Source organism: Chenopodium album, chromosome 9 (assembly GCF_948465745.1).
Source record: "Chenopodium album chromosome 9, dcCheAlbu1.1, whole genome shotgun sequence".
In the NCBI taxonomy this organism is placed as follows: Eukaryota; Viridiplantae; Streptophyta; class Magnoliopsida; order Caryophyllales; family Amaranthaceae; genus Chenopodium; species Chenopodium album.
The window spans coordinates 216,342-243,798 of NC_137842.1; the positions used below are offsets into that span (position 1 = coordinate 216,342).

A 27,457-nucleotide genomic window follows, 5' to 3' on the forward strand; every position below is an offset into this window, starting at 1 on the left:
ATTGGAACCATAAAGGCCCTTATTAAAACCAAACCAATATTCAAAATCCCAAAACATAATTAAAGTAGTAAAACATAAATAAGTTCAACACAAAGAACGAATACTCTTAATCACACCAATCCCTTGACAATGCGTATGTCAAATCACCGAACTTCACATCATCAAGCTAACCTGTGCAATACTGCTCCCCAATAATACAAGTGTAATAATTGGATCATCACAGGGTCATTGAAAGGCGAAGGCCATGACCAAAAGAAAACACATAAAAGCACGCAATCAGCAAAGCTGAGTACATACAAACTACAATGCACAAAACCCAGCATGCTCAACTAATTAAAGTAAATAAACATACAACACAAATTCATTAATCAAGACCCCACACTTAAACAATTCAATTGACTCAACATACTTGCTAATCAATTCCAAACACTTGACTCTTTATATTTAATTTAATTAATTTAATTTGGAGTAAGCAATAGACGAGGCTGTCCAATCCACCAAATCATTTTGGTCCCAAATGACCATTTAAAATAAAAGTTTAGCGCGATGCAAGAATGGGCGCGACTCTATTGTCACAAAGTTAGTCTAGGATCCCATCTAACTTTCATTATAAAATAAAATGTAAATACCAAAAGAAAAAGAGGACATGTTGATCAAACAAGCCTCGGAAAGCCACGGGCTACCACCGTGTACCCCAACCCATAATTGTCAATACTCCAGAAGTGCACGCTTTCCAGAGTTTTATTTCTCATCCATGTTTCACTTTACGTGATTACAATTTTAATTGATAGCCGACTCAATCAAATAGACCATACATAAAAATCATACATCAATTTACTTTTAATCTTATTTAGGACAATGGTGATCACATCACAAATTGACCTTTAATTTCATTAAACTTCCAAATTATCCAAATTGTTGAACATAGTCAACCCACCTAGCCATTTCGGCTTAATCCACTTTTACTCAACATACTAACAAGTCATGCTTGATTAATAAATAAAATAAATAACAACCTTGTGGAATAATTAATAAATTCATTCCACTTAAACCATTCAATTTTAATCCTTTAATAATCCAAATGTGGTTAACAAACCGATCCAATAAAAATATGCTTGTATCAACATTCCATACAAACAATTAATCCAATATAATTCAACATGTTTGCATCCATAATTCCATACAAACATAATCAATTCACCAAAACATGTCTCATAAACATAAGCACATGAATTAATTAAATGTATAACCAAACAATTTTCATCCAAGTGTTCTCTAATCATAAAACTAAGTTCTTTTCTTTGGTACCTAAACATGATACTACTTACAACGAAGTAGACATGTACGTACCTCGTATAAACAATCCTTTGTGCCACTTTTAATCAATTAAAAGTCTCCTAAGAAATAATCACTTCCTAGAAAACAAGCAACAACAATAAATTAATACTTAACCAAATTTCCAGAAATATAATTTAGATTAAAAGTCCTTAAAACTCCATCAAAAACATGTTTTTATGGTTAATTAATCATTATAAATACAATAGGAACAAAAGCCCCAAATTAATTGCTCATTAGAACCCTAAAATCCCAATTTGATTATATAAAAACCCTAGGTTTATAAATTATAAAATCTGAAAATATATAACACAATTAAAATCTGAAATTATAGGTTTAAGCTATCAAAAACATGATTTTGATACTAAAAATATAATCTTTATACTACAAAATCAAAACCCCAAAACAATTAAATCAATTCTAAGCAAAACTAAAAAAAAAAAAAAAAAAAACAAAGGAGGAGGAAAGGGGAGTGGGCCACGGTGGGCCGCTTGGTGGGTCGCCACCGGCGGGCGGCGGCAGCAGCCAGCAGGTGACGGCAGCAGGGGGAGCAGTGAGCATGGCTCATGTAGGAAGCAGGAATAAGGGGAAAAAAAAAGAAAGGAAAAAAAAAGAAAAAGGAAAGAAAAAGAAAAAAAAAATAAAAGAAAGGAAAAAGAAAAGAAAAATAAAATAAAGGAGTAAGTAAATAATATTAACCTTTTGTGTGGGAAAAATTTTGGAGATGTATGGAGTATTTATAGGAGAGAGAGTGGTGTAGGGCAAGTTGTAAGATTGAGCCTCATAAAATTAATGGGCCAATTAAATATGTAAAGTGAGATTGGCTTTGATTGTTTGGACATGAATTATAGAATGAAGGTGTGTATAAAAATTTGTACCAAAATAATTTTCGACCCAAAATTAAAAATTGAAACTTTTGAAATTAAATTCCGGAAAAATACAAATAAATATTATAAATAATATATAATTTCATTTATAATATATTTTAAAAATATGGGGGATTATAGTAAGATTCTGGCGAAGTTAGGGCAGATGTGGTGTAGGAAGTGCAGCTTGGTGTGGTGCTGCTTGGATTTGGTGGGAGCAGGGGGTTAGGGGGATGGTTATGTTGGTTATTAGGTGCGGTGTAGGTTAAGAGTTGGAGTGGTGGAGGTTAAGGGGGGCAACAGTTATTTTTTTAAAAAAAAAATTTTTTTTTAGACCAATCAGCTGTTGCAAGTTTCATGGTAACCTGTTACGACAGGTCGTTGACTTGGTGTTGACCGGTTGAGGCTGTTGGAGGAAAACACATAGCATAGTTGGGATCATTAGATAATAAACCTTAGTTGGGATTATTAGATATAAATCGTCCATAGTTAGAATTATTAAAGTGTATTTTTCCTAAAATAAAATAATTAGAAATATTATTAGTGAATGAAAGTAGTATAGATTACAAGTTACTACCTCTGTTACACATTATTTGCAATGATTTGACATAAAGTAGAGAGGGAAAATGTCTAATCGTTGCAAATAATATGTTACGGAGGTAGTATTTTATTTTTTTAATTTTAATACTATCCATAATATCTGTAAGACATATATAACTTATTTGTTGCAACTAAATAAACGGAGGTAGTAAGGGCCTGTTCTCTTCAGCCTCAGTTCAGTTTAATTCCTAATTTTCTTCTCTCATAAACAATTCATTTCAGCTCTATTCAGTTCAGTTTCGTTCAGTTCAGCTCCAATCACTTCACTTCAGTTAAACAATTCATTTCAACTCTATTCAGTTTAGTTACGTTCAATCCAATCACTTTAGATTAGTAAATCAGAACAGACCCTACGTATCTAATTTTAAAAAGTAAAAACTGACAATGATTCCAAATGAAGTCCAGTTCAGATTTGCTAAATTGAGCTGAAATGAATTATTTATGATAGAAGGAATTTAGAAACTGAAGTAGCTAATTAAAGCTGAACTAAACTGAACTGAAGTAAAATTAAGCGGAAGAGAACCAACCCGAGGAACTGAGGAAGGCCGAAGGCGCAAGAGACAGCGCATATTGTGGGTTACTTGCAGTTAGAGGATCGAATAGCGCGAAACCCTCCATCGATTTCTACTTGTCCAGTTCTCCCACAAACTCACTCTCATTTGAGCAGCAATGGAGAATAAACCCAGAATGTTCGACAACTTTATGACGCTTTTTCAGCGCCGGATTTCCAGTCCTCGCTCTCCTTCCTCTTCCGATTCTCCCAATTCCATTCCCTTTCTCTCTCCTATGGCTAATTCTGTTGTCGCTCGATGTTCCAAGTAAATTATCTTACCCCCTTTTTTTTAATTATTGGACTTTGATTTCTTATTATCAATGGAAACTCAAATTGCTCTCAATTTTTGCTGATTTTGTATACTTTAATTTTGATTATGTTGATTGCTATTTATGTTCAAACTTACAACTAAGAAACTGTATTTTTTTTTTTTGTAAAATCTGTAGAATAAACTAATTACTATTGATTAGACCTGCATTTAGTGGACTTTAGGTTGTTAGGTGCCATTTCATGATACTACTAGCTATTTTCCCCAATTATGGAGGATTCGTCTTGTTGGATTAGTCCTGATCATATAAATTGCTACTACTCCGTATTTGTTTACAGGATTTTGAATATGGCTACGGAAGATTTGTGCAGTTGTTTCGACGTAGAGACCGGTGAAAGTGGCAACAAACCAATCACGTATGCTAGACATTTGTTAGAGTTTTGCTGCTACAGGGCATTTAATGTTTTGACCGCTCGTGCTGATTATTTGAGCGATAAGGAATTCCGTCGTTTGACATATGACATGATGCTTGCGTGGGAGGCCCCCGGTGTTGACTGTGAAACTTTATACAAAGTGAGACAGCAAATTGCTTGTTGATCTTTGTAAGATACCTTGGTATTATAAGTAGCATTTGTCAAGGAATTTGCATGATGGCTAATATTTTTGAGGGTCAAAAACTTAGAGTTTGCCTTCAGCCCTTCACCATCTGGACTTACCGACCTTGTTATGTGGTAATCTTGCAGGAAAGCGCCTCTCCCAGTAAGATGCAGAGTGAAGATGATGATGGATGGTCTTTATTTTATTCAAGCTCTACTGCGACGGCTGTTCAGGTCATTCATATGGTTTCATGCCCCAAGGAGTTTGTCAATTATTGTTTATTTAATTGCTTTATGCTCAAATGGTATTTGATACTTTTTTGGCAGTTCTTTTGGTTTTTGTATTCATTTTTGTTGTCTGTTGATCGATAGGTTGATAATGAGAATACTGTTGGTCCTGAAGCCTTCGCACGAATAGCACCTGCTTGTGCAGTTATCGCTGATGTAGCAACTGTACAAAATCTTTTTGATGCACTGACAAACACTTCTGGAAATAGACTTCATTTTCTTATTTATGATAAGTACCTTCAGAGCCTTGATAGGTGTGTTTCCGGATCTGGAATTGGTTGACATCTGCAAGTCATCTATAGTTTTTATGTTTTCTACAAAATATTTTTTGTGAATAAGTAAAGTGACTCCCTTTTTTTTTTGGGTATTTTATGAGCTCAATGTAACATGATAATAATTATTAACAATAACTACTTATTCATAACTATATGGTGTTGTCACTTATCTACATTTAATTATAATTATTAGGTCACATTTGTTAAATCTAACTTTTTTCTCACTTGTTTATACCCTCTTTGTTGAGCTATAATAGTATACAAAGTATCAAAGCAGCAAGGGCTTTCCCATATTATTCTATAGGGGAGATTTACAAAAACTGGGATAATTTATAGTCGTGGCATTTTGGGTGATGCTATGAGGACACCTTGTTTCTTGTTTGTTAGATTTATGATTTAGTGTAGTACATTGCTGCTTGTGCATGATGTACTGTATATTTTTTTGTCAGGGTTGATGGTTTGTATTTCTTTTATCCTTGCTGGTGCAGGAAAACAAATGGAACTTCTCTTGATAAGGAACTTTGTTGGTGATATATCTTTTGCAGGGTGATCAGGAGTGCAAAAAATGTGTCATCAGTTTCATCAAATCTTGAAATTGTTGATGGGGAGATCATTGTAGATGTTGATGGTACTGCCCCTACCCAGCCAATTCTCCAGCATATTGGAATCTCTGCATGGCCTGGTCAGTCATTTTCTTCTTGGGAAACATACTGTATAATTTGAGTTAGATGATCTTTACATGATTAATTGAAGACTTGATTATTTAGAATTAGGGTTTGAGAATTTTATTTAGTTAACAATATGTCAAGTTTATAGATTAACCATTAGTGGTCAATAGTCTTATGTTTTAATGGAGGATATCTATATGAGATTGACTACTCCCTTCGTGTTTTTTTTTAAGTGTTACGCTTACCAAATGTGGCCGTATTTTTTTTTTTTTTTTTTTTTTAAAGTGTTGCACCTTTTTTTTGGCAAAGAACTACATTTTAATATTATATCTCTCTCTCTCCTCTCATAGTCCCCACCAAAATTCACTACTCCGTCCCTTAATACAAAACCTCATTTCTCTTTTGGGTAAACCAAAATACAATGCCTCTTTCTATTTAGAAGTTGTATTTTTTGACATTATTACCCTCTTGTTGATGAGTTGTCATTTTTTTCTTTTACTTTTTTGTACTTTTAACATCAATTTCCAACACTTTATCTCTTTATCTCTTTAATTATTTCCAACTACTTTTTCTTTCTCTATCTTTCTCTAACCCCACATGCACATAAGTACTTTCAATCATAAGTTTAAAATAATTTACAACTTTCTTAATTTCCGCGTAAAAACCAAAAAAGGTTTGTATTACAAACCTTTTTTGGTTTTTACGCGGAAATTAAGAACTACTTTTTTTTTTTAATTATTATTATTATTTTTTTTCTCACATTCATTACTTTACAATAATTATTAACCTTCCCTAAAAAAAAACAATAACTATTAACCCCACTATCTTTCGTTTACAATTTTTTATTACTCTAGCTACCCCACTTACCTCTTATTTTATTTAAGTCCTAAATTGCCTAAAACAGTAAAACTATGTGCCGGTAAAAGTGTAATACTTTAAAAAAACACATAGGGAGTATCTTGTATTCCTACACTTGGGAGTTGGGATAGTTGGAGTCAGTGGAAGATCTACATAGGTATTGGGTAGCCCAAAGTTTTATAAATAATTGAATTCTACAACAAAAGCAACCAGAACAACAACAAAGCCTTAGTCGTACGGTGATTTGGGTTTGGTTAACATAAACTGTCATAAGGGACCGTCAGTAAAGGGAAATTAGCATATCAAGAGAAAAAAAATATATATAATCATGACACATCCGCAATGTAAAATTTCTCCCTCCACTTTGCTCTATCCAACACCTTATTTTCCTTAATCCTCAAAGTACACCGTAAAAATTTAAATTCTATCACAAATAAAACCTTTTATATACGTGACTTTGTCAATTACAATCTTTCTAATCAAGTAATTAACATCCTCAGAAACTTTTGTAAATTAATTGGAAATTTGTATTTTACCTTCCCAAAAAGCACACTTTTTGATTTAACCACCCTTTTTTTGTTTATCATTAAATATACTACCTATTTTTTTTTTTTTTTTTTTTTGAGGAAAAGCTAGGAGTACCATTAATTAGGGAATTGACAAATTGTCCATGAGTACATAAGGAGCTACATCGGAAGGAGCTACAAATTGGCCACATTTGGTAAGCGTAACACTTAAAAAAAAACACGAAGGGAGTAGTCAATCTCATATAGATATCCTCCATTAAAACATAAGACTATTGACCACTAATGGTTAATCTATAAACTTGACATATTGTTAACTAAATAAAATTCTCAATGCCAAAAGGTACTAATCTAACTAAATGATGGGCGACATAGTTCCCATCTCTACAAACATGCGACCAAGACACAAAGTTCAAATCCTTGCAAGCGAATAGAATATCATCTAAAACAGAGTCAAGGTCAGAGAGATAGGTAGCAGACTTGGAGAGTCGATTAATGACCAACTGACAATCGGATTCCAAATGACCAAATAGGACAGCTCCATTCTCATCACGAGCTATAATTCCAAGTCCCACCCAACCTTCATCCCTCAAGCATGCATCACAATTTAGTTTAACAAATTCAGCAGGGGGAGGACTCCAATGTTTCGGGCTGCTCCTTTTCTTCACACCCACCCCACCATAAATCTTAGTCATATACTTGAGGCAATCCTCCATTGTTTTCTGCACTCTCAGCTTCACAGTCAGGTGAGGCACCTCTTCTGCGTTAAAAACCTTATCATTCCGCCTGCTCCAAATGAACCAGAGCAAGGCCGTACCTCGCAGGCACGTTTTGGAATCCATTTTGCTCCAACGCACGAGCATATCCTTAAAATCTTCAGTTGGGTCAATGGGAACCAGCTCTTCGCAATCAAGCTCACGCCAGAGGTCAATTACAGCAGTACAGAAAAAGAATGTGTGGTGTTTAGACTCACAGATCGAAGGACACCATGGGCACGAGTTTGAGTCAGCCATATGTCTATAGTGGAGAAGCTCTCGTGTGGGGAGTGAGTTTGTGCAAGCACGCCACTGAAAGTGCTTAATTTTAGGGATCGTGTCAAGCCTCCAAATAGCCACCCACGCCTCATGGAAGTTGTCTAGATTGCACGACTTGCCAAGGAGGTATGCTGTCTTCACAGAGTATTCTCCGTCACTAGAAAAGGCCCAAGTCAGCAGGTCTGTTGATGCACGCAGACTTATGGGAATTTGCAGGATACAATTAATGTCTCGGTCAGAGAATTTTGCAGCAAGAAGGTCATGGTTCCAATCCCTCCTCTCTTCATCAATGAGGTCTCGAACCAATGTAAGTCCATCAGCTCTAGGAGAAGTGATATATTTCCCCTGCTCATCCGCAACCCAAGGACTGGAATAAATTTCAATTAAACTTCCATCACCAACTCTCCAAATTAGGCCCTCTTTCATCAGAGCCTTAGCACCCCAAATACCGCGCCAAGCATAACTCCCGTTGAGTCCCAAAGATGCTTCGAGAAAATCACAGTGAGGGTGATATTTCCCTTTTATAACACGGCTTAAGAGAGAGTTGGGAGCTGAGATAAGTCGCCAAGCTTGTTTTCCGAGTAAAGCATCATTGAATACTCCCATGTCTCGGAAGCCTAGGCCCCCAAGGCACTTGGGTTGACACATTTTCTCCCAACTGAGCCAATGGACTTTGTGATGATGATCCGTGTGCCCCCACCAGAATTTTGCAACCATGGATTTAATATCGTCAATTACACCCGTAGGAATTTTGTAAATCCCCATAAGATACGTGGGAATGGCTTGTATAACAGATTTCACAAGCACCTCCTTAGCAGCTCTCGACATTAATTTTTCCTTCCACCCATTCAACTTTTTCCAGATTCTATCTTTCAGAGCGGCGAAAACCATCTTCTTTGATCTCCCCAAAATGGTCGGGATGCCTAGATATTTGTCGTGTTCATCAACCAATCTCATCCCCAAAATTTGAATCAACTCATCCTGCTTTTCCGCACTAACACCTTTGCTAAAAGAGACCTCCGATTTATCGTAATTAATTTTCTGCCCGGAAGCTGCTTCATAAACGTTGAGAATATCAACTATTTGGGAGCATTCCACTCGGTTGGCCCTAGCAAAGAGAAGGCTGTCATCTGCAAAAAAATAGGTGAGAAACTTTCGGACCTTGTCTACTGGCACCCGCACCATGAATAAGTCTGTGATCCGAAGCCTTTTTAATTAAAGCTGAAAAGGCATCTGCAATAATAATAAAGAGGTAAGGGGAGAGAGGGTCCCCCTGCCGGAGGCCACGGGAAGGAATCACTTTACCACACACATTTCTGTTGATAATAAAGGAGTACGATACTGTTGTTACACAACTCATAACAATTCTGACCCACGATTCAGCAAACCCCATTTTCAACAGTAATTTTTCCGGAAAAGACCACTCCACCCTATCATATGCCTTGCTCATGTCCAGTTTCATTGCTATAGTTCCTTTTCGGCGTGCTTCTCTTTTTCATAGTATGAAAGAGCTCCATGGCAATCAAGGCATTGTCCGTTATCAGTCTTCCAAACAAAAGCGCTTTGATTTTCCGAAATTACATTCGGCAAGATTTCTTTTAAACGCATCACAAGCACCTTTGAGGCAATTTTATAAATGACATTACATAAAGCAATCGGCCTAAATTCGGCCATGGAAGTGGGAGAATTAACCTTAGGGATGAGAGCAATATTTGTGTTGTTCACTGAAGATGGAGAGGAACGCCCTTCGAGGATGTGGTTAACTCTAGAGAAAACGGCATCACCCACCACGTGCCAAAATTTCTGGTAAAAGATGGCATGAAGTCCGTCATCCTTGCTATAGGGCTGTTGAAGAAGCTCGTTATCTTCCATCGTGATGGAAGGAAGAACAGCCTGCAAAACACGATCACACTCATCCATTGAAGGAACCGAAGAAGAAAAGAGATTGGTGTAGAAGCTTTCAACTATTTCCTCAATTTTCTCCTCTTCTGTGCACCAAACTCCACTAGCATCGAAGAGGCCTTTTATTTCATTCCGCTTCCTTCGTTGGGAGGCTTTGTGATGAAAGTACTTCGTGTTTCTATCACCATCTTTAATTTCAGAAGCCCTCGATCTAAGATACCAATATGCTTCCTGTTTTTCATGAAGATCATCAAGCTTCTTCTCTAAGGCCGAACATTGTTCAATATTGACTGCCGACATACCCCAACTTTGTTTCTCCTTTAACTGCTCCTCTGCTGCTTTTATTTTGTTATCCAGATCAGAAAACTTCGAACCACTCCAGCGTTTAAGTGCTGCTAGAGTAATCTCAAGCCTTGCTTCAGTCGTCCTATGTGAATTTCCATCCCAAGCCTCACGGATTGCCTTCTCGCATGATGGATCAAGGAGCCAAGCTGTCTCGAAATGCAATGTTTTCTTCTCATTCTTCCTTCCTTTTTTTGCTCGCTGCATTCTCAATAAAATTGGGCAGTGGTCTGACTTGTACCTCACCAGATTTTCGACTGTAGCCTCGCGAAAGGAACTTCGCCACGAGTTATTACAGCAAAAACGATCTAAACGTTCTCGAACAAGAGTTTGGAGAGTATTACCCCGTTCCCATGTGAATTGCTGCCCACTATAGCCCATGTCATGTAAGTTACAGTCCTGCAAAACATCCCTGAAGTCAGCAATAGCCCTACGTTCATTCTCAACTCCACCCTCCTTCTCCGAGTAATTCAATATCTCATTAAAGTCTCCCCCCACAAGCAAAGGGCCATGATACTCTTCACAAAGTTGCCGAAGGAGCTGCCAAGTTTTGTGCTTGTTAGCAGCTTCCGGCCACCCGTAAATTCCAATAAACCGCCACATAATGCCATCACCACAAATAATGTCACCACAAATATGGTTATTAGAGAAAGAGACTATAGTAACATCAAATTTACCTCTATTCCAAAACAAACAAAGCCCTCCAGAAAGTCCTATACTAACACCAAGTGCACTATCGAAACCCAATCGAGATTTCAAATTTTCAGACTTACATTTATCAATTTTTGTCTCCGAGATGAAAAGTAAATCCGGGGCAAATTTCGAGCACCATCTTCGTAGTGCTTTAACTGATCGAGGGTTGCCCACACCTCGACAGTTCCAGAGATTCATTGCTCTTCACGGGGTTGGTTTCTCCCAACACCCGTTACTTGAAGTTTAAAGTGCTCCTCACCATCTTGGGTTGAACCCACAGTACTCCTCATCTTGCTACTATCAATAACTCCTGTCTTTACATGTGTATCACCACTGAGCAGCTTGATCCTCTTATTTACCCCTTCAACTTCTTCTGTCTCTTTAGTCATACCCCGACAGGACAACCCTCTCTTCTTGCTAGCAATGGTGTTGCTGGCATTTTCAGAAGTATCCATAAAATCTCCATCCCCATCTTTCCCTATTGCCCTCTCAATTTTCTTCCAAGTTCTCTTTTTATTATTGAGGTCATCTCCCACCGCTTGCATATCTGAAGTACTCAGCACCGGTTGTTCCTCTCCACTCGAATCTGTCAGGCCTCCTTTCAAAATTCTCGGAACATCATCCTCCCCCCTGGGATTCTGCTCAGGAGTTACTGCTTTCTGAGTTCTGAGAACAAGAGTATTACTTCCTTCCACCATGACAGCGCACAGGGATGCTTCACGAGGTTTAGGAACAGGGGAGTTAGACCTCGTAGGTGAGAACTGAAGTTTCCTTGCTGCACTAGGGGGCCCCAGCCTGATAGCATTTGGGTTATTATAGGTCACTCTTTGGACTTGCTTCCTACCTACCAAATTTTCCACCCACTTCTTCTCCTTTTCTCTTTCAGCAAGATTTATTCGAGCTCTTTGATGGGGAGATGCCACAAGGAAAGGGCCATATTGAAAAACCAGCGCATTTTCTCCTACTTCTTGCTCTTGCTCCAAACAATCTTTGTCAGTGTGTCCCAATTTTCCAAAGAAATAGCAGAAGTCACCCAAGCGTTCATATTTAAAGCCTATCCATTTTGTCTTAGCAGAGTTAACTGCCACCATGACTCCTCGACGCAAAGGCTTAGCAATATCAATCATTACCTTAACACGCATAAATTCATCCCACCCAACTGGATCCGAATCATCAAATTCTAAGAACTCACCGATGGCATCTCCAATTTCACGAGCAAAGGCAGCATTACGGCGCCCAAAAGGAACGTCCAGTAATCTAACCCAAAAAGGCGTTCTGTCAAAAACAATGTCAGAGGGCTGTTCATCTCCATCAATTGCTTTCATCATTAGCATCTGATTGTCAAAAGTCCACGGGCGTCCATCTAAGACCTTATTTTTATCTTCCTCATTGAAGAATTGGAAAATAAACAGATTCGTTTCCACCGCACGAACCACCACATTGCCCTGTAATCTCCATAGTCCTGTCAGGACTCGCTTCATAGCATCTATATTATAGGGTTTGGTGGTCAGCATCTTCCCTACAAGGGAAAGATCCAATTTGATTTTTTGGTCTTCGTCAATTGTGTCTCCCTCCTCTCCTCCAACAACCAGACTCTCATCATCTGTGAGTTTGAGTTTTTCCCAAACTCGCAGCAATTCATTCGCCATAGCACGGGATTATTGCTACACAGTTATCAGGATTAAAAAGCGGACTGAAATCTAAAGGAAAATTGTCAACGAAAGCAAAGGATTGTTCTCAGGAACTCACTCGCCAAAACCCTAGCAGAGCACTTTCGAACCCTACTCGAGGGACTCTTAAATATACTACCTATAAAAATGCAAAAAATCTATATTTCACCACCGCTTAACGGTTACGTTCGATTTTTTTTATTATTTTTTAAAAATTTTAAAAATCATCAATCTTTGTGACGAAAACTTGCTTTGTTAAGGTTATGGGGGTCATTTCGGTCTTTAAGGGTCCGATTCGAGGTCAAAATTGACAAAAAAAATTGAAAATGTCCCGTTTAATGCGCTAAGAAATGCTACGGTTTGTGTGACACACAAAAGAGGTATTTTCGATAATTTTTTTAGTATTGACCTCAAATTGGATTCTAAAGGGCCAAAATGACCCCAGAATTAGAGCAAGTTTTTGTCACGATAATAGATGTTTTACTTTTTATTAAATTATAAAAATATGACATTGATTCCTTTTGACCAAAGATGACTTGGTTGGAAGGAGTGAGGAAGGATATGAAGTGCATGGATTTACGTGAGGATGAAGTTTTGGATCGTAAGGGATGGAGGAGAAAGATTTATGTTGATGACTACACGGAATAATCAAATTTGGTTCATGTTAGCCGACCCCACTTTTGGGATTAAGGCTTTGATTGATTGATTGATTGATTGATTGATTGATTCCTTTTGACAAATTTTTATGTTTATTGATAAATTATGTTATATTTGGTGATTTTTATGTTTAGTGACGGCATTTATAGAAACCTAGCACCGTAAAATGCTAAGTAGAGGAAGTGTAGAAAGAAAGTGGAAGAAGAGACTTTTAGGAAACATGGCACACAAACAGTTAGTTTATATGGTTAATTGTGCAGGAACATTGTTCAAAAGTCTCATTCTTTCTTAGTCTTTGAGTCTCCTACTCCCAAAAGGTTTTAAAGTGAATTTTTTGTAAAGGTGAATTACACTTTTAAGTTTTAATTGAAAAGGCTGTAATTGCCAAATTCACCTACATAAAAGGTTGTAACTGATAATTTTTACTCTATAGTAAGGTGGATATTGATTAGATTATGAACACTTTTTAATCCATACTTTACTAACTACTCCCTCCGTCCCCTAATACAAAGCCTCTTTTGGTTTTTACGCGAAAATTAAGAAAGTTGTAAATTATTTAAAACTAATGATTATAAGTAAATATGTGCATGTGGGGTTAGAGAGAGATAGAGAGAAAGAAAAAGTAGTTGGGAATAATTGAAGAGATAGAGAGAGAAAGTGTTGGAAATTGATGTTAAAACTACAAATAAAAAAGGAAAAAAAAGATGACAACTCATCAAAAAGAGGGTAATAATGTCAAAAATACAACCTTTAAATAGAAAGAGGCATTATATTTTGGTTTACCCAAAAAAGAAATGAGGTTTTGTATTAAGGTACGGAGGGAGTAGTAAATAAGCAATAAGATGTTTCAAAAGGGGTGTTTTTTAATTTTTTTTTTGTTTTTTTGAGAAACCGATTTTTTTTTTTTTTTTTTATTAATCTCACCAAAAAAACATTACGCAAAGGCTACTAAGCCCCTAAGCATTTACACTTTAGCCAAGCTAAATTTCTAGCCTTAACTATACAAGAATCTATACTAATTCTATGATACACATCCAAATAGATTCTACTATTACAATAGCTTCATTTCTTTGCTGCCATATGCTATACACAAGAGCTTTACAAAAACTTTGTATCACAGTTTTGTGAAACCTGTTCAGTGACTATACTCACATTGAAAAAACATATGTTGAGAAGGTTGAGAACATAAAGGGCAATTGTCATTATCAATGACAGTAAACTGCTTCAATTTTTCTGTAGTTCGAAGCTTTCCCCACATTGCCATCCAAGCAATAAATATGTGATTTGGATTATTAAACCTTGAGCTCTACAACCACTGATAAGCACTAGCAACAGTATACCCTCCTTGATTATGCTTTCAAGTATTCCTTGCAAACCCTTCCTTGATTTGTTCTTTCACTAACCTGATTTGCTTCCATTCCCAACAAGCATGAGTTGAACACCCAATTCTTTTCCAATTCCTCCCTTAAATGTAATGATGATGATGGTTAACCCACCTCAACCATAAATTGTCATTCTTATTTGCTATATCCCAAACATACTTCCCCATGGCTACTATGTTTCAAATATAACAATTATGTACTCCCAAACCACCCTGTTTCTTAGGTCTACAAATAATGTCTCAAGCAATTGGAGGAGATCTATAATACACCACCCTTCCATCCCAAATGAAGTTTCAGCAGATAGCCATAACTCCATCAAGCACTTTTTTGGGAAGCACAAACAGATTAGTTATTTAGTGCCCAAAGAAAGAAGCATAGAGTAACCGCAGAGTATGACATATTTTTACCACCGTAAATTCTAATTATGGAAACCACTTTATCAATCAAAATTTGACAATCATCTATAGAGAGTTTCTTAGCATTCACATGAACACCTACCTGAAAGGGAGCTTTCCTTCTTGAAAATCAAAATACTAATGATTCTTTCCATGATATCTTGCTGAAAATTGCAAAAGTACACATTAGACTTTCCCCCATTAGCAACCAAGAATGGCCAAATCTTTTAATAAAGAGTAGCAGTTTTCTCATCTCCTCTCCTCTGCTAAAAAAAATCAAATCATTTGCAAACATAAGATGATTAAGCTTAACCCCTATGCACCTTGGATGAAAATGAAAATCCTTATGCTCTCCAATTTTATGCAGAATTCTTGTTAAGTAATCCATACATAGAACAAATTAAAGAGGAGACAAAGGATCTCCTTTTCTCAAACCCCTTCTACCTTGGAAAAAGCCCTTAACCTCCCTATTGATAACAAGTGAAAAGCTTGGAGTTGTAAAACACTCCGTAATAAGCTTCACAAAGTGAATAGGAAATTCAAGGCCTTCATCATGTCTTCTAAGAAGCTCCGGCTCACAAAATCACAAGCTTTTCGAATATCCATACATCTTGGAGGAGATTTTTTCCTTTTATATCTTCCAACCAAGTCCTTGATAATGCAAATATTATGACAAATTCTTCTCCCTTCAACAAACCTTGACACCTTCTTTAGTCTACTCCAAAGAAGCTTAGTGATTACTTTATATACTACATTGCAACATGCTATTGGTCTGAAATTCTGGATGATCACACTTTGGCAAAAGCACCAAGTTTGTGCAATTTATCTTCTTAAGCAGCTTTCCAGTTTCAAAATATTCCATCACTGCATCACACATATCATTCCCTACTATCTCCCTCCCATCTTGAAAAAGGAACTATTGAAGCGATCTGAAGCGTGGGATGCCAAACATAGCTTTCTTAATTTCTTCCTTAGAAAACAAAGTCTGTAATAAGACTTATTAATGAGAAATGAAAGCCATTTATAAAACTTAATGATAGCATCAAGGCATCAACAACAGAACTTCGATCATGGCACCAACTCCCATTCATATACTTAATGGATCAACCCTTTTTTGTAAGCTTGCATTTTGATGCTTCGATGACATTTTTTTTGTATTTCATCTCCATGTTTCAACTAATTCAAAGTACTTTACTGTTGAAGAAAGGAAAAACAATCCTTTCTCAGCTTAGCATAAGAAGCAAGAAGATTAAATTCCTTCTCCTGAAGAGTTATATCTCCATAATTCGTCTGAATGTGTTTTGGAGTAGTAGCTAAATCATCTATAGCAGATAAAAATCTAGCTTCTATTTCAGAATATTCAGATTTTTCAAAACTTTTTTGGCTTCTTTCTGCTTCTTAGCCACCTAATACATATCTTTCTAGAAACTCTGGTATCAAAGGGGTATTCACCAAATCACCAAAAGCTGGATTACTACCGCACATATCAAAAAATTTGAAAGGTTTTAGACCAGATCTCACTTCCTCTTTAAAATGAATGATAGCCGATTTCAGGATTGTAGTGAACATAAGAGCCAGGAAAAGCAGAATTTATCAACGTACTATCTATCTTGCTTTAAACCCGAGCCTTACCCCGCTGCTTATTAGTCCAGGTATGCATGCGTAATGTCCTGCAAATCATAGTACTCCACACATTCTCTTAAAGGAGCCATCTCTCTATTGCCAATCTATCTTCCAATTCTATCATCACTGTTCAGAGGACGATTAAAGTCTCCCGAAACAATCCATGGACCATTACACAAACCAGCTATATGATGCAACTGATCCCCATAAAGCAACTGTCATCGGGATCATTTGCCCCATAAACAAAAGAGAACTCAAAAAATTTCTGTAAGTCTTTTTTACAATTCTAGTACGTATAATGTGAGGAAGAGCATAGACAATATCCACACTAAACAAGTCATGCAACCAAGCCACCAAAATTCTCCCACCTTTAGTATGACTAAAATTTGAAGTAACACACACACACACCATCCTGCTAACATTCTTTAGTATACTTCAGGAAACTTATCTACAAAAACTTTATTATCAAGTAAGTAAGCAGCAAAGACCTATATGATTCTGAATCAAGCAGATCTCTAGCTGCTTAGCAGGCTATTTTAGCCCCTAATATTCCATATTAAAGCTCTATCCATAGCCCAGCCTTAATTCCCAAAGGAACCTCCCCAACGTAGACTTGATCTATTTGTTCCTCCTCTACCGCTATAGCCTTAAAAGAATTTTGAAGTTGCACCTCTTCTCTTACATCCTTAGAAGATTGCTTGATAGGGCTAAGCCTCTTCTCATTTCCAGAAGGAGTGAAAACTGGATCAGAAGTGTTCAGAGTTCCTTGCCTAGGTTTAAAATTAGCAGGACAGGAATCATGAGTTCATGACCACCTGATTCTCTTTTGGTTCTACTCTTTCCTCACCTCCCTAGTGGGACAATGGTCTTCAGCATGTCCTAACCCTCCACAACCATTACACCACTGAGGTTTCTATTCCCGCACTTCCTGAGCAAACAAATCACCATTTTCATCATAGAATTCATGCTCAGGAAAATGCTGTTTTAAATCAACTTCAATCAGATACCTCACATAAGCCACCTTATCGCGAGTTTGAGTAGCAACATCTGGTCGAATTGGAGTTCCTAATTAATCCCAGTTACGGAAATGTGCATGTTAAGGTGGATGTGTGGGAACACTCTAAGAGATAGAATTAGAAATGAGGTTATTCGCAAGAAAGAAGGCGTGGCAAGTATTGCAGATAAACTAAGGGGAAATCACTTGCGTTGGTTTGGGCATGTAAGACGTAGACCCGAGGGTGCACCGGTTCGAAGAGTGGAAGAGTGGGACTATGGAGGGGTCAAACGAGGGAGAGGGAGATTGAAAATGACTTGGTTGGAAGGAGTTAGAAAGGATATGAAGTATATGGATTTGCATGAGGATGAAGCATTGGATCGTAAGGGATGGAGGAGAAAGATTTATGTCGATGACTACACGGAATAATCAAATTTGGTTTATGTTAGCCGACCCCACTTATGGGATTAAGACTTTGATTGATTGATCGATCTTCTCAAGACACCCTTTTCCCTAATATTTCCGAGGTAACCCACCCTAGAAGTTGAACTCAATTTGGAATTTTATTCACGTCATTCACATTCAATTCCATACCATCCTCCCATTATTTAAGGCAGATAGTTTTCTTATCCACTATGAGATTCGAGATAGCTAATGCTTTGTCTTGAGAATCCACATTCAAGAATCTAACCAAGAGCACACCCCTCTTCAATGGAATTACCTTGTCTATGTTCGACTTCCCCCAAATTCTCCTGCAAAACCCTTTAAAAGTCTTAATATGAGGATTACCCGCAATAGTAAAAGCTACTACCCCCAATTTCCAATAATCCAATTCACCCACAATATCATCCATTGTCAATTTTGATCTAGGTTTATCAGATTAAACATGCAAAGAATTCTTCACAAGAACTATCGGAATAATTACAGGAGAATTAGAAGATACACTTCATTTAAGAATTCGATCATCTGTTTTTCGAACCCATATACCCACTTTCGCAAGCTTTGAGTTTAGTCATCCATTCTGAAAGCTTCAATTTCTCTCGCTATTTTGTGATCAATTCTTCCGAAGATTTCTTAGGTGAAAGAATACGTCGATCTACTTTATTCTCTGTCTCCAATGGCGGAATTTGACCTACATTCCCCCGAGTTTTCGTCTTCTGCCCTCCAGCATAAGGCCCTAAGGAATCTAAGTTCTTAGAAATCTTCATTGCAGTCTCCTCCTTATTCGCTGTGCTTTGTTTCTCTTTCTTCTTCCTTGCTAGAGAAAATAGAGAGAGAGAGTCTAGAGAGAGAAAGTTAATGTGTTTTTGATAGTGCTTTTTTTATTTTTTTATTTTTTATAAAAAAATAATGGTTTAAGTAAATAAAAAGTATTACAAACTATGAGCCTAACTAGCTCCTTTGTTACAAAGAAAATATCTAAAATTAATATACATCTTTTATGTTTGATCTTGTCGGTTTGAATAATCTTCCATTTGCCTTCGAGTATGCGACGAGGAATACAACATTCTATTTTTGTATCCCACATTCCTTTGAACTTGACGAATGCATAAGAGGATGACAAACAAACTAATTTTGGCATACATTTTAACGAACGAAGAAGGACTGCTAATAACATTAAGTAAATGAGGCGGGAAAACAAAGTGGTCTAACATCACAAACCGAATTACCCATTTAAATGCTTCGATACGCTTAAGTGCGAGTACTATTGATCCCTTCTTTAAAGAAGAGACCATTTACATACTATAAACACCCAAAATTGTCTTTAAGAGGCCCCCAAACATTTCATTTTGGGGAGTAGTGTTAAAATTGGTATTTTCAAAGCAATAGATTGAAAATTTATTACTAAGCTAAAATAAAGGACTTCAAGGGATAACCTTACGTGTATGCTTCCTAACGTTTTTTATTTTATTTTTAAAATTTATTAGGCATCTTATCCCATTAGTGGAATTTGTTTAATGTTAATGGAGCTTTGAAGTGTGAAAAGAGTATATTCCGCAATGAATTATGTGAAGAAAAAGCTGTATAATATGGGTTTTTTTGGTTCCCTCTAGGGTTTCCTCCTGTGAGGGTTTTTCTAGCCTCCATCGCTAGATTTTTTCAGCTTTTTTGAATGTTTTCCTTCACTCTTTTCCTTTTCTCTCTTTCTCTTTCATCTCTTTTCTTCTAATCTCAATTGTAACTTTTTGTAGGGGCTTCCACCGGTGTTTTACCGGTGGTAAGCCCCAAAAAAGTTTTAAATTGCTTTCAATAAATGAATCCCATCTTATGATGGTGTTTATTCTATTAGGGTTATTTTCTTTGTTTGTTCATGTGCTAAAGATTGAAGATTTAGAGTTTCATCGTCTCCGAAAGTATCTAGAAGGCTATATGAGTTTTTTCACCCAAACAACTACTCATCTGTGGATCTCAAGTCGATTTAGTGCTAACTCACAAATTGTATTGCTTCGGATGAAGTTTTTTATTAAGGCAATCATTGTTCGATTCTGCGATGTAACTAGTTCTAAAGTGATTTGTAATTGTGTTGGAATTTTAGATTTCCTAGGAATTGTTTGTAAGTGCCGTTTGGTTGTCTTTCATTAATAAAATCTTTTTTCTTCTCGTCAAAAAAAAAAAAAAAAAAAAAAAATTTATGTTTGATTGAAGGAATATTTTTCACTTGTAGCCTTTTGTATAGGCCATTTTAGCAATTACTACCTTTTCAGATTAGAAATAAAATTAAATTGAATTTTACAACCCTGCATTCACGTATTCATCAAATTTGATACCTTTTGCACTTTTTGATGTCTTGAAAAGTCGTCTTAAATGCTAATTTTCATTTTTACCACATTATTCCATTTGATTGAATTATCAGTCAAATTAAAACATAAGTTAAAATGTAAAAAGTCATGATAAATTTCCTAAATATATCAAACAATCAAATATATATGAAAGTTGCTATTTAGGCTGTAGCATACAAATTTTTTTTTTAATAATACAGAAAAGGCTGTAATTTCATGGTAGTCTATACAGAAGGTTGTAAGTGACAATTCAGATTTTAATGAATGATATTTTAGTAACATTCATATAGAGAGACCTTTTTATTTTAACTCTCAACTTTCAAGTTTATCTTATTAATTATTAACACGTTGGGTACTTTCCTTGAATAATGTACTCCCGTCCTCTTATAATTGGTCGTAATTAATTGTTGATTGAGTTCTGACATTGGGCTTTGTGGTATTTAATAAGTTTATTTAATCTTATCTGTTTTTTTTTTTTTTTTTTTTTTTTTTTTTTTTTTTTTTTTTTTTAAATCTGATCCTCTGCTTGATATTTTTGCAGAACACCTTCACTTTGTCCTTTTTTTGTGTGCATTGGAGGTGTATGCATGGTTAGGGAATATGTTTTGTGTATGTATTTAGTGCATGTGAGTGCGTTGTGTCAGGTGTATCTGGTCCTGTGCCTGGCCTGTTTGCTATGCTATGTATGGTTTTCATTTCATCCTAAAGTACCCATGTTGGGTATTTGACTAATTAGCTTTTATGATAATTCATTGGTCTTTTAAAAAAATTGTCTTGGAAAGTGGAGTATTATTTTAGACTTGTATTTGTGTTTGACATATGTTGCCAGCTTTCCACTAGCCAAGTCCATGTAAACACTGTGTGTTTCTGTGAACAAGAGGGGTTGTGGAAGGAATAGCAAAGACATCAGTTTTATTTAACTGCGTTCATTTATTCTTGTTTGTTCTGGTAATGACACCATGGGATTGCTGTGGAAGTTAATATAATAACAAAACACCCTGCCTCACTCCACCTGTGCATCAGGGTAACATGACAGTCCTATCTGTATCATTTTAGATTCTCTCCTAGCTTATTCTCATGATTATTTTTATCATCAATTTTTTTTCTACACACTTTTTGGGTTTCAAAATTTCTTTGGTCTTTCTTACAGGTAGGTTGACCCTAAGCAGTAAAGCTTTGTATTTTGAGTCATTGGGAGTGGGTCAGTATGATAAAGCTGCACGATATGATCTTTCTACGGATTTGAAGCAGGTCATTAAGCCTGAATTGACTGGGCCACTTGGTGCTCGGCTGTTTGACAAAGCTGTGATGTATCGAGCAGTAACACTGTATGTATTTTGATCATGTCTCCAGTTTTAGGTGTTAATATTTTGAATTAGACCTCCATAGTGTTATACACTTTTACAATTTACATAGCCAAGTCTGTTTTTATGTAGTAATGTAAAGTTATATTGCGCATAGTGTTATAGAGTAAACCCTACATTCAGCTGCTAACTTTTTTCATTTACAGAGAAGAGCCCATATTCCTGGAGTTCCCTGAATTTAAAGGAAGTTCACGGCGGGACTACTGGTTGGATATCACTCTGGAGATATTGCTCGCTCACAGATTTGTTAGGAAATATCATCTAAAGGGATTCCAGGAATCCGAAGCGGTTGCTAGGGCTATTCTTGGCATATTTCGGTGTCGTGCAGTAAGAGAGGGTTTCTATTTTTTCTCATCACATTATAAAACATTGCTTCTATTTAACCTTGCTGAGAATCTTCCTGGTGGAGATACAATTTTAGAAACTCTGTCAAGTTGTTTAGCGCATTTGAAAACGAGTAGTACTCAAGCAGATTCATATTCATCTGGGAGTGTTTGTACAGAGAAACAGCATATGGTATACCCAGTTTCGCTTCTAGCACTAAGAAGATTTGGATTAATTCTTCAGGAAGATGTAGAATTTGATCAGGAAGCTACATATGGTAGCGGATATATACATGTGGGTGAAGTAGATCTATTGGAAGCAGCAGTAAAACAATCAAAAGTGGATACAGGGAAGGCTGTAGCAGCACAGGAGACTGTCAATCAAGTTAAAGTAGACGGGATTGATGCAAATATAGCAATCATGAAGGTAATTGAATGTTTGAACATCTTGTATCTTCTGATTCTTCTTTAACTATCTCTCTGCAGGATCGAAGAGCTGAAGAAGTTATTTGTTGTCGAGATTTAAGTGACATTGTAGTTTCTAAATCCTATTTTTACGCCTAGGAAATACTTGAAATTATGACATTGTGACCAAGTGAAATTTACATGCTTTTAACTTCTATAATACTACTGGTGCAGTTTTAGTTATAGTTTTGTTGATGTATAGGATATAAACGTGTTTTTAAAAGTACTTAGCTCCTTAACAACTTTGGAAGTAACTCTTGATTGGTCAGAGCAGAGATAAGGGGTCCTTGAATTTGTTACCACCAAAAATCACTTACTTGGATTTAATTTCTCACACTATCTTTACAATCGGACCATCATTATCCTCATAGTACAAAACTTCCAAAATTGTCAAGAGAAATGTGTGGACTAAGCTGATGAACCTGCCAAGGCCGCAATTAATCAAGTGTATGTGAGTTGAAACAAGGGTGCTTTTGATAAACCACCTTGAGTTGTTTACAAGAGCAGAGCAACATGGGGAAAAGTTATTTACAAGAGAGAAATTAATTAAAATGTATGTAACAATGATTAGGGAAGTGAGAGCGAATTTTTTTTTAGTAGCCTTTTTTTAAAGTGTGATGGTATATTTCTTAGTATACATGATAAGTCGCCCAATTCTTTATTTTTCTTTCCTTTTGATTTTGATTATACGTCATAAACTTTGACATTGCCCTTATGTCTTTAAAGACTAAAGAGGAGCGGCGATAAGCTTTTTTTAAAATTTTTTTTTTATATGCCTGAATTGGCTTTTCATTTAAAATCTAATGACTGTATGCTTCTTTAGTATACAGTAGCACTCATGTAAGCCAAAACATTAAGAAGCAATGATAGTTTATTCAGACATTTTGATCCAGTCCATCATAATCTAAACTTTGAAAAAAATCACTTGGCTAGTGGGCTGCATTGAAATGATTAATTATTTTATATGACTTGATCTAGAAAGTATGGCTTTTTTTTCAATTTTGTGCATTTATGATATAGGGGACTCATCTCTATATTGCTCTTGACGAAGTTATCCTCTGTCATGGTTAAATTTGCATAGTAATTTGTTCATTGTCTTTTGCGTCGATCCTTCTTCCCTAATCAAGTAAGCTAGTGATAGATTTGATCCTTCTGGCAGGAGTTGCTTTTTCCACTGATTGTACTAGCTAAGCGTGTTCAATTTTTGGCTTCGTGGGAGGAACCTTTCAAATCATCAGTATTCTTGGTGCTGATGTGCTACTTGTTTGTGAGGTACTCTTGATCTTACTAGAGCTCTACAAAGATTGAATGCTTGTTTTTCTTTCTCATTATTTTTGGAATGCTTATTTTTAGATCTTGTTATATTTTTGATTGGTTGGATAGTAGGTAATATATTTAGCTATATTTCTTTTAGCAGAAATGGGCTGTTAAAGTGTTTGGAACTTGGTTTTGTTATTCATATGTGAGAGATAAGCAAGCTTCAAGATGTGCCAAATAAAGTTAGACTCGGGTTTGAGTAGCCTTTTTCAGATTTGAAATATTGAAATCACACTTTACATGATGATTGGCACTCATAATGTGTCAGAATCTAATCATTTTTAATGTTTGTACGCTTAAGCCTTAAGAGTTAAGACATAGTTGAAGGGAATTGTCATCAACCTACTTATGAAACAATACAAGGTTGCCATGTGGGGCCTTAATAGGATTTTAGGACCTTAAATATCTTATTATGTGTAATGAACTGAGTTCGGTCACCCAGTAAAGTCAGTGTAACAACACTGATTTCGGATTTTAACTAGCAAATTTATAAATAAGAAAGCTTTTAGATTGATTGATAATGGTGGAAGGGTTACAAGGGATAATGTAATAGCTTAAGGCTATCAATCTTCGATAGTGAGTTTAGGTCACAACTCTCCAATAATGGGCTAATGGCTTTAGGCCATAACTCTCCAAAAGGTTTACACCAAATTTCTGTCTACCTTCTACTTTTTCTCCTCTATCTATTTATACTAAAGCTAAAGACTCTAACCTAATAATACTAGACTACCAATATTACCCTTCCGTATGTTAGTCTATTTCATTATGCTCTCTGCGATTGCAATATATACTTAATTAGAACACAAGCTCGTTTTTATGTAGACATAGACTTTAAAATGTCAAAGCTTATTTGTGGGATGCGACTATAACTTCCATCGTTATTGAATGAGATTTCCACGGATGCTTATTACTCCCTTCGTCCGAGAATACTTGGGACGTTGGGGTGGACACGTAGTTTAAGGAAACTACAAGTGGGTCCATTTAAAACATTTGTTTATTGTATTTTAGATTCTCTTTTGTATTTTTATATTGCAAGAAAACAACAAGTGGGTGGGAGTGGGGTAGATGAGGAGATATAAAATGTGGGAAAGTATTTTTTTGTTAGTGGTCCCATTTCATATTTAGTAACGTGTCAAGTATTTTGGGATGGATGAGAATGAGAACTGTGTCTAGCATTATGGGCCGGAGGGAGTAGAATATAAGTCCGTTTTTATGTGGAAGTTTTAAAGCTTATCATTGGGATTTGGGATGTGGACGACTGGTTGTATTATCTATACCCTTTTTAAATTTTCTTTTGTCCTCCCAGATGTTTGACTAGAGTTCATCATTTTGTTTTTCAGTGGATGGTTTAAGTTTGTGCTGCCATTCATTCTTGTTTCCCTTGCGGTGCTTATGCTTTGGCACCGTTTGGCCAACAAAGGGAAGCTGGTAGATGCCTTCAGAATCATAGCCCCTCCCAATAAGAATGCTGTGGAGCAGCTGATTACATTACAGGAAGCAATTTCTCAGGTAGAAACGCTGGTCCAGGCTGTGAATATTGTTCTCCTGAAGATGAGAGCCCTTCTATTGGCTGTACTTCCAGAGGTATCTCTCCCATCCGAATAACTGAACTCGACTTCTGTTTTTGCTTTTTTGTCAGCTCTATGATTTTTTTGTTCTGTATTTTTTGCTAATTACAACTTACTATATATAGATATCTGAATGTGTATTTTTCACTAATATTAATCGCTAGACATTGAGAAAGTTTAATGTCACAAGTGTATATTGAAATTTAAGAAGCAATCTTTTGTAATCTCTTAAACGAAAGAAAGCTTATACTTTTTTGGAATGAGATTCCTATGTGAAGTAGGAAACAACCTTTTTTTGTGTGTGTGTGTGTGTGTGTGTGGGGGGGGGGGGGGGGGGTTGGTGGTAAGTTCGGCAATGAAAATCGGAATTTCATACTACCTCCATTACTTTTATAGTTGCAACAAGTGAATTTTTATCTCACAAAAAATACCCTTTTGTTGCAGCTAAAAAGAAATCTAGGTAGTATTATATCCATCACGGAGATTAGAAAGTGACATCTGATTTGACATTTGTTTTCATCTATTCTTCTGGATTATGAGTGTATGCATTGATACTTATGCCCATCAATTAGTTTCTTTGTACATGTGAGAAGAGTATGTCCATCGTAGATGGGATGCTCAGAAACAAGATTTGTCATGCTTGATGATCTGATAGAGATAGCTTTTGAAAATTATTAGCATGCTTAAAAGACATACAAATGGATGCATAAATTTCTGTACTTTGTGCCTGAAATGTTTTGAGAAAGATCCCTTTTTCCCTTAATAGCTGTCTTTTAGAATTTTCGAGTATCCTTGCTTCTTAGATTTTTATTTGTGAGATTTACTATAACACCCAATATTTTCCCACAAGCCTAATGAGAACAAGGCATAACGGAAAGAATAGAATCCAACCTTCCTTTTCTCATTTTATACTTTCTAGGACTTTTTTTTATTAGTTTCCAAGGCTTTTGAGGGTTTCGTCACCCGCTTTAAAGCACCCCAAAACCACTACAGTCCTGCAGCAACTCAATTTTCTCATCATCGGTCTCTTCTAATTTTATGTGTGCTTATGTGCTACTTACTTAAAAGGGCCCAAATCCCCAAATCAACCCTTGTCTTTGCTCTTAGGCAAGAGTGTCCCTTTCAAAATCAGATGCCTGCTTGTATCTCTCTGCAATATCGCCTATCTGCACAATCCCCCCCCCCCCCTCTTTCCCCACGAGGCTTGAACCCTTGCCAACAAATAGCAAGAGTGCACCATTCTGGTGTCACAACACCCAGATCATGACTCCTTGGCAACGGTTTTGCGTCTGACCCCACTTCAATTGCATGGTATGTGGCTGCCCTCGCTCACTCTCCCCTATGAAATTAAGCATAAATTAAGGCATAGCTATGTTTCTACTAGCTCCATTTAAAGCTTTCCATGACCCTTAGTTCTGAAGTTTGAATCCTCTTACTACCTTTTTCATTTTGATTTCCTTATTTGTGTGTCCTAACCTTTATCTTCTTCTGCTCCTCAGGCCACATATAGGGTTTCCATCTTTTTTCTTCTTACAGCGGCATTGTTCATACTAGTGCCTTTCAGATTTATAATCCTTTTTGTTCTAATGGAGCCCTACACTAGGGAAATGCCTTTGAGAAGGGAAAGCAGCTACAGGTGGTTGAGGAGACTAAGAGAGTGGTGGTTTGGGATACCTGCTGCTCCAGTTCAGCTCATCAAGCATGAGGACAGTAAAAAAAAGAAATAACCCCTCGGGTGTGACACGAATTTGTGAAAGTGGATGACGAGACTGTTTTTCGCTGCTGTAAGAAGCCTGTGTATTTAAGTTATATGACAGCAAAAGTACCTGCTGCATCACATTTTAAAGTTATGCAAGGAGGATGATTTTTTACAAAAAAAATAAATTTTAAGCTGTTTGTTGTACACTTCGTACCTAATACATTAATACTCTGTATAAAGTTATAAACTGTGAACTAGTGTGTGCTTCAGGTTTGCTACTTTGAATATCATACTGTATTATTTGAGTTCCTAAAAATGAACTGCTTTATAAGTTTTTGTAAAGCATGCATTTCTAAGGCTTTAAGGCTTTGTGTGCGTTCTTTCTTATTTTTTGTTGGAAAAATAGGTATGTTATCTT

The 27,457-nt window shown here is 36.4% G+C and overlaps 1 protein-coding gene across 4 annotated transcripts; it reads left to right on the forward strand.

The window, feature by feature from the left end:
- The first annotated feature begins 3,393 nt into the window (after positions 1 to 3,393).
- LOC145558159 (uncharacterized) lies at positions 3,394 to 27,395 on the forward strand. 4 transcript variants are annotated; one of them, XM_081619302.1, is made up of 10 exons: positions 3,394 to 3,619; positions 3,961 to 4,195; positions 4,366 to 4,452; positions 4,591 to 4,760; positions 5,327 to 5,463; positions 21,454 to 21,631; positions 21,814 to 22,417; positions 23,615 to 23,727; positions 25,113 to 25,356; positions 26,944 to 27,395. In XM_081619302.1, the coding sequence occupies exons 1-10, from the start codon at positions 3,471 to 3,473 to the stop codon at positions 27,043 to 27,045; spliced, it is 2,019 nt and encodes a 672-aa protein (XP_081475428.1). In that variant the 5' UTR covers positions 3,394 to 3,470; the 3' UTR covers positions 27,046 to 27,395. The 4 variants fall into 4 exon arrangements, with proteins under 4 accessions (XP_081475428.1, XP_081475427.1, XP_081475430.1 ...); XM_081619301.1 differs by having other exon boundaries at positions 3,395 to 3,619; positions 26,840 to 27,395; XM_081619304.1 differs by lacking the exon at positions 3,394 to 3,619 and having other exon boundaries at positions 4,176 to 4,237; positions 26,840 to 27,395.
- The last annotated feature ends 62 nt before the right edge of the window (positions 27,396 to 27,457 follow it).

Bases quoted from the DNA above. Each gene is read 5' to 3' on its own strand.
- LOC145558159 (XM_081619301.1), top strand. From the start codon at position 3,471: ATGGAGAATAAACCCAGAATGTTCGACAACTTTATGACGCTTTTTCAG. The intron at 3,620-3,960 runs GTAAATTATCTT...ATTTGTTTACAG, and splicing joins GTTGTCGCTCGATGTTCCAA to GATTTTGAATATGGCTACGG. The intron at 22,418-23,614 runs GTAATTGAATGT...TCCTTCTGGCAG, and splicing joins CAAATATAGCAATCATGAAG to GAGTTGCTTTTTCCACTGAT.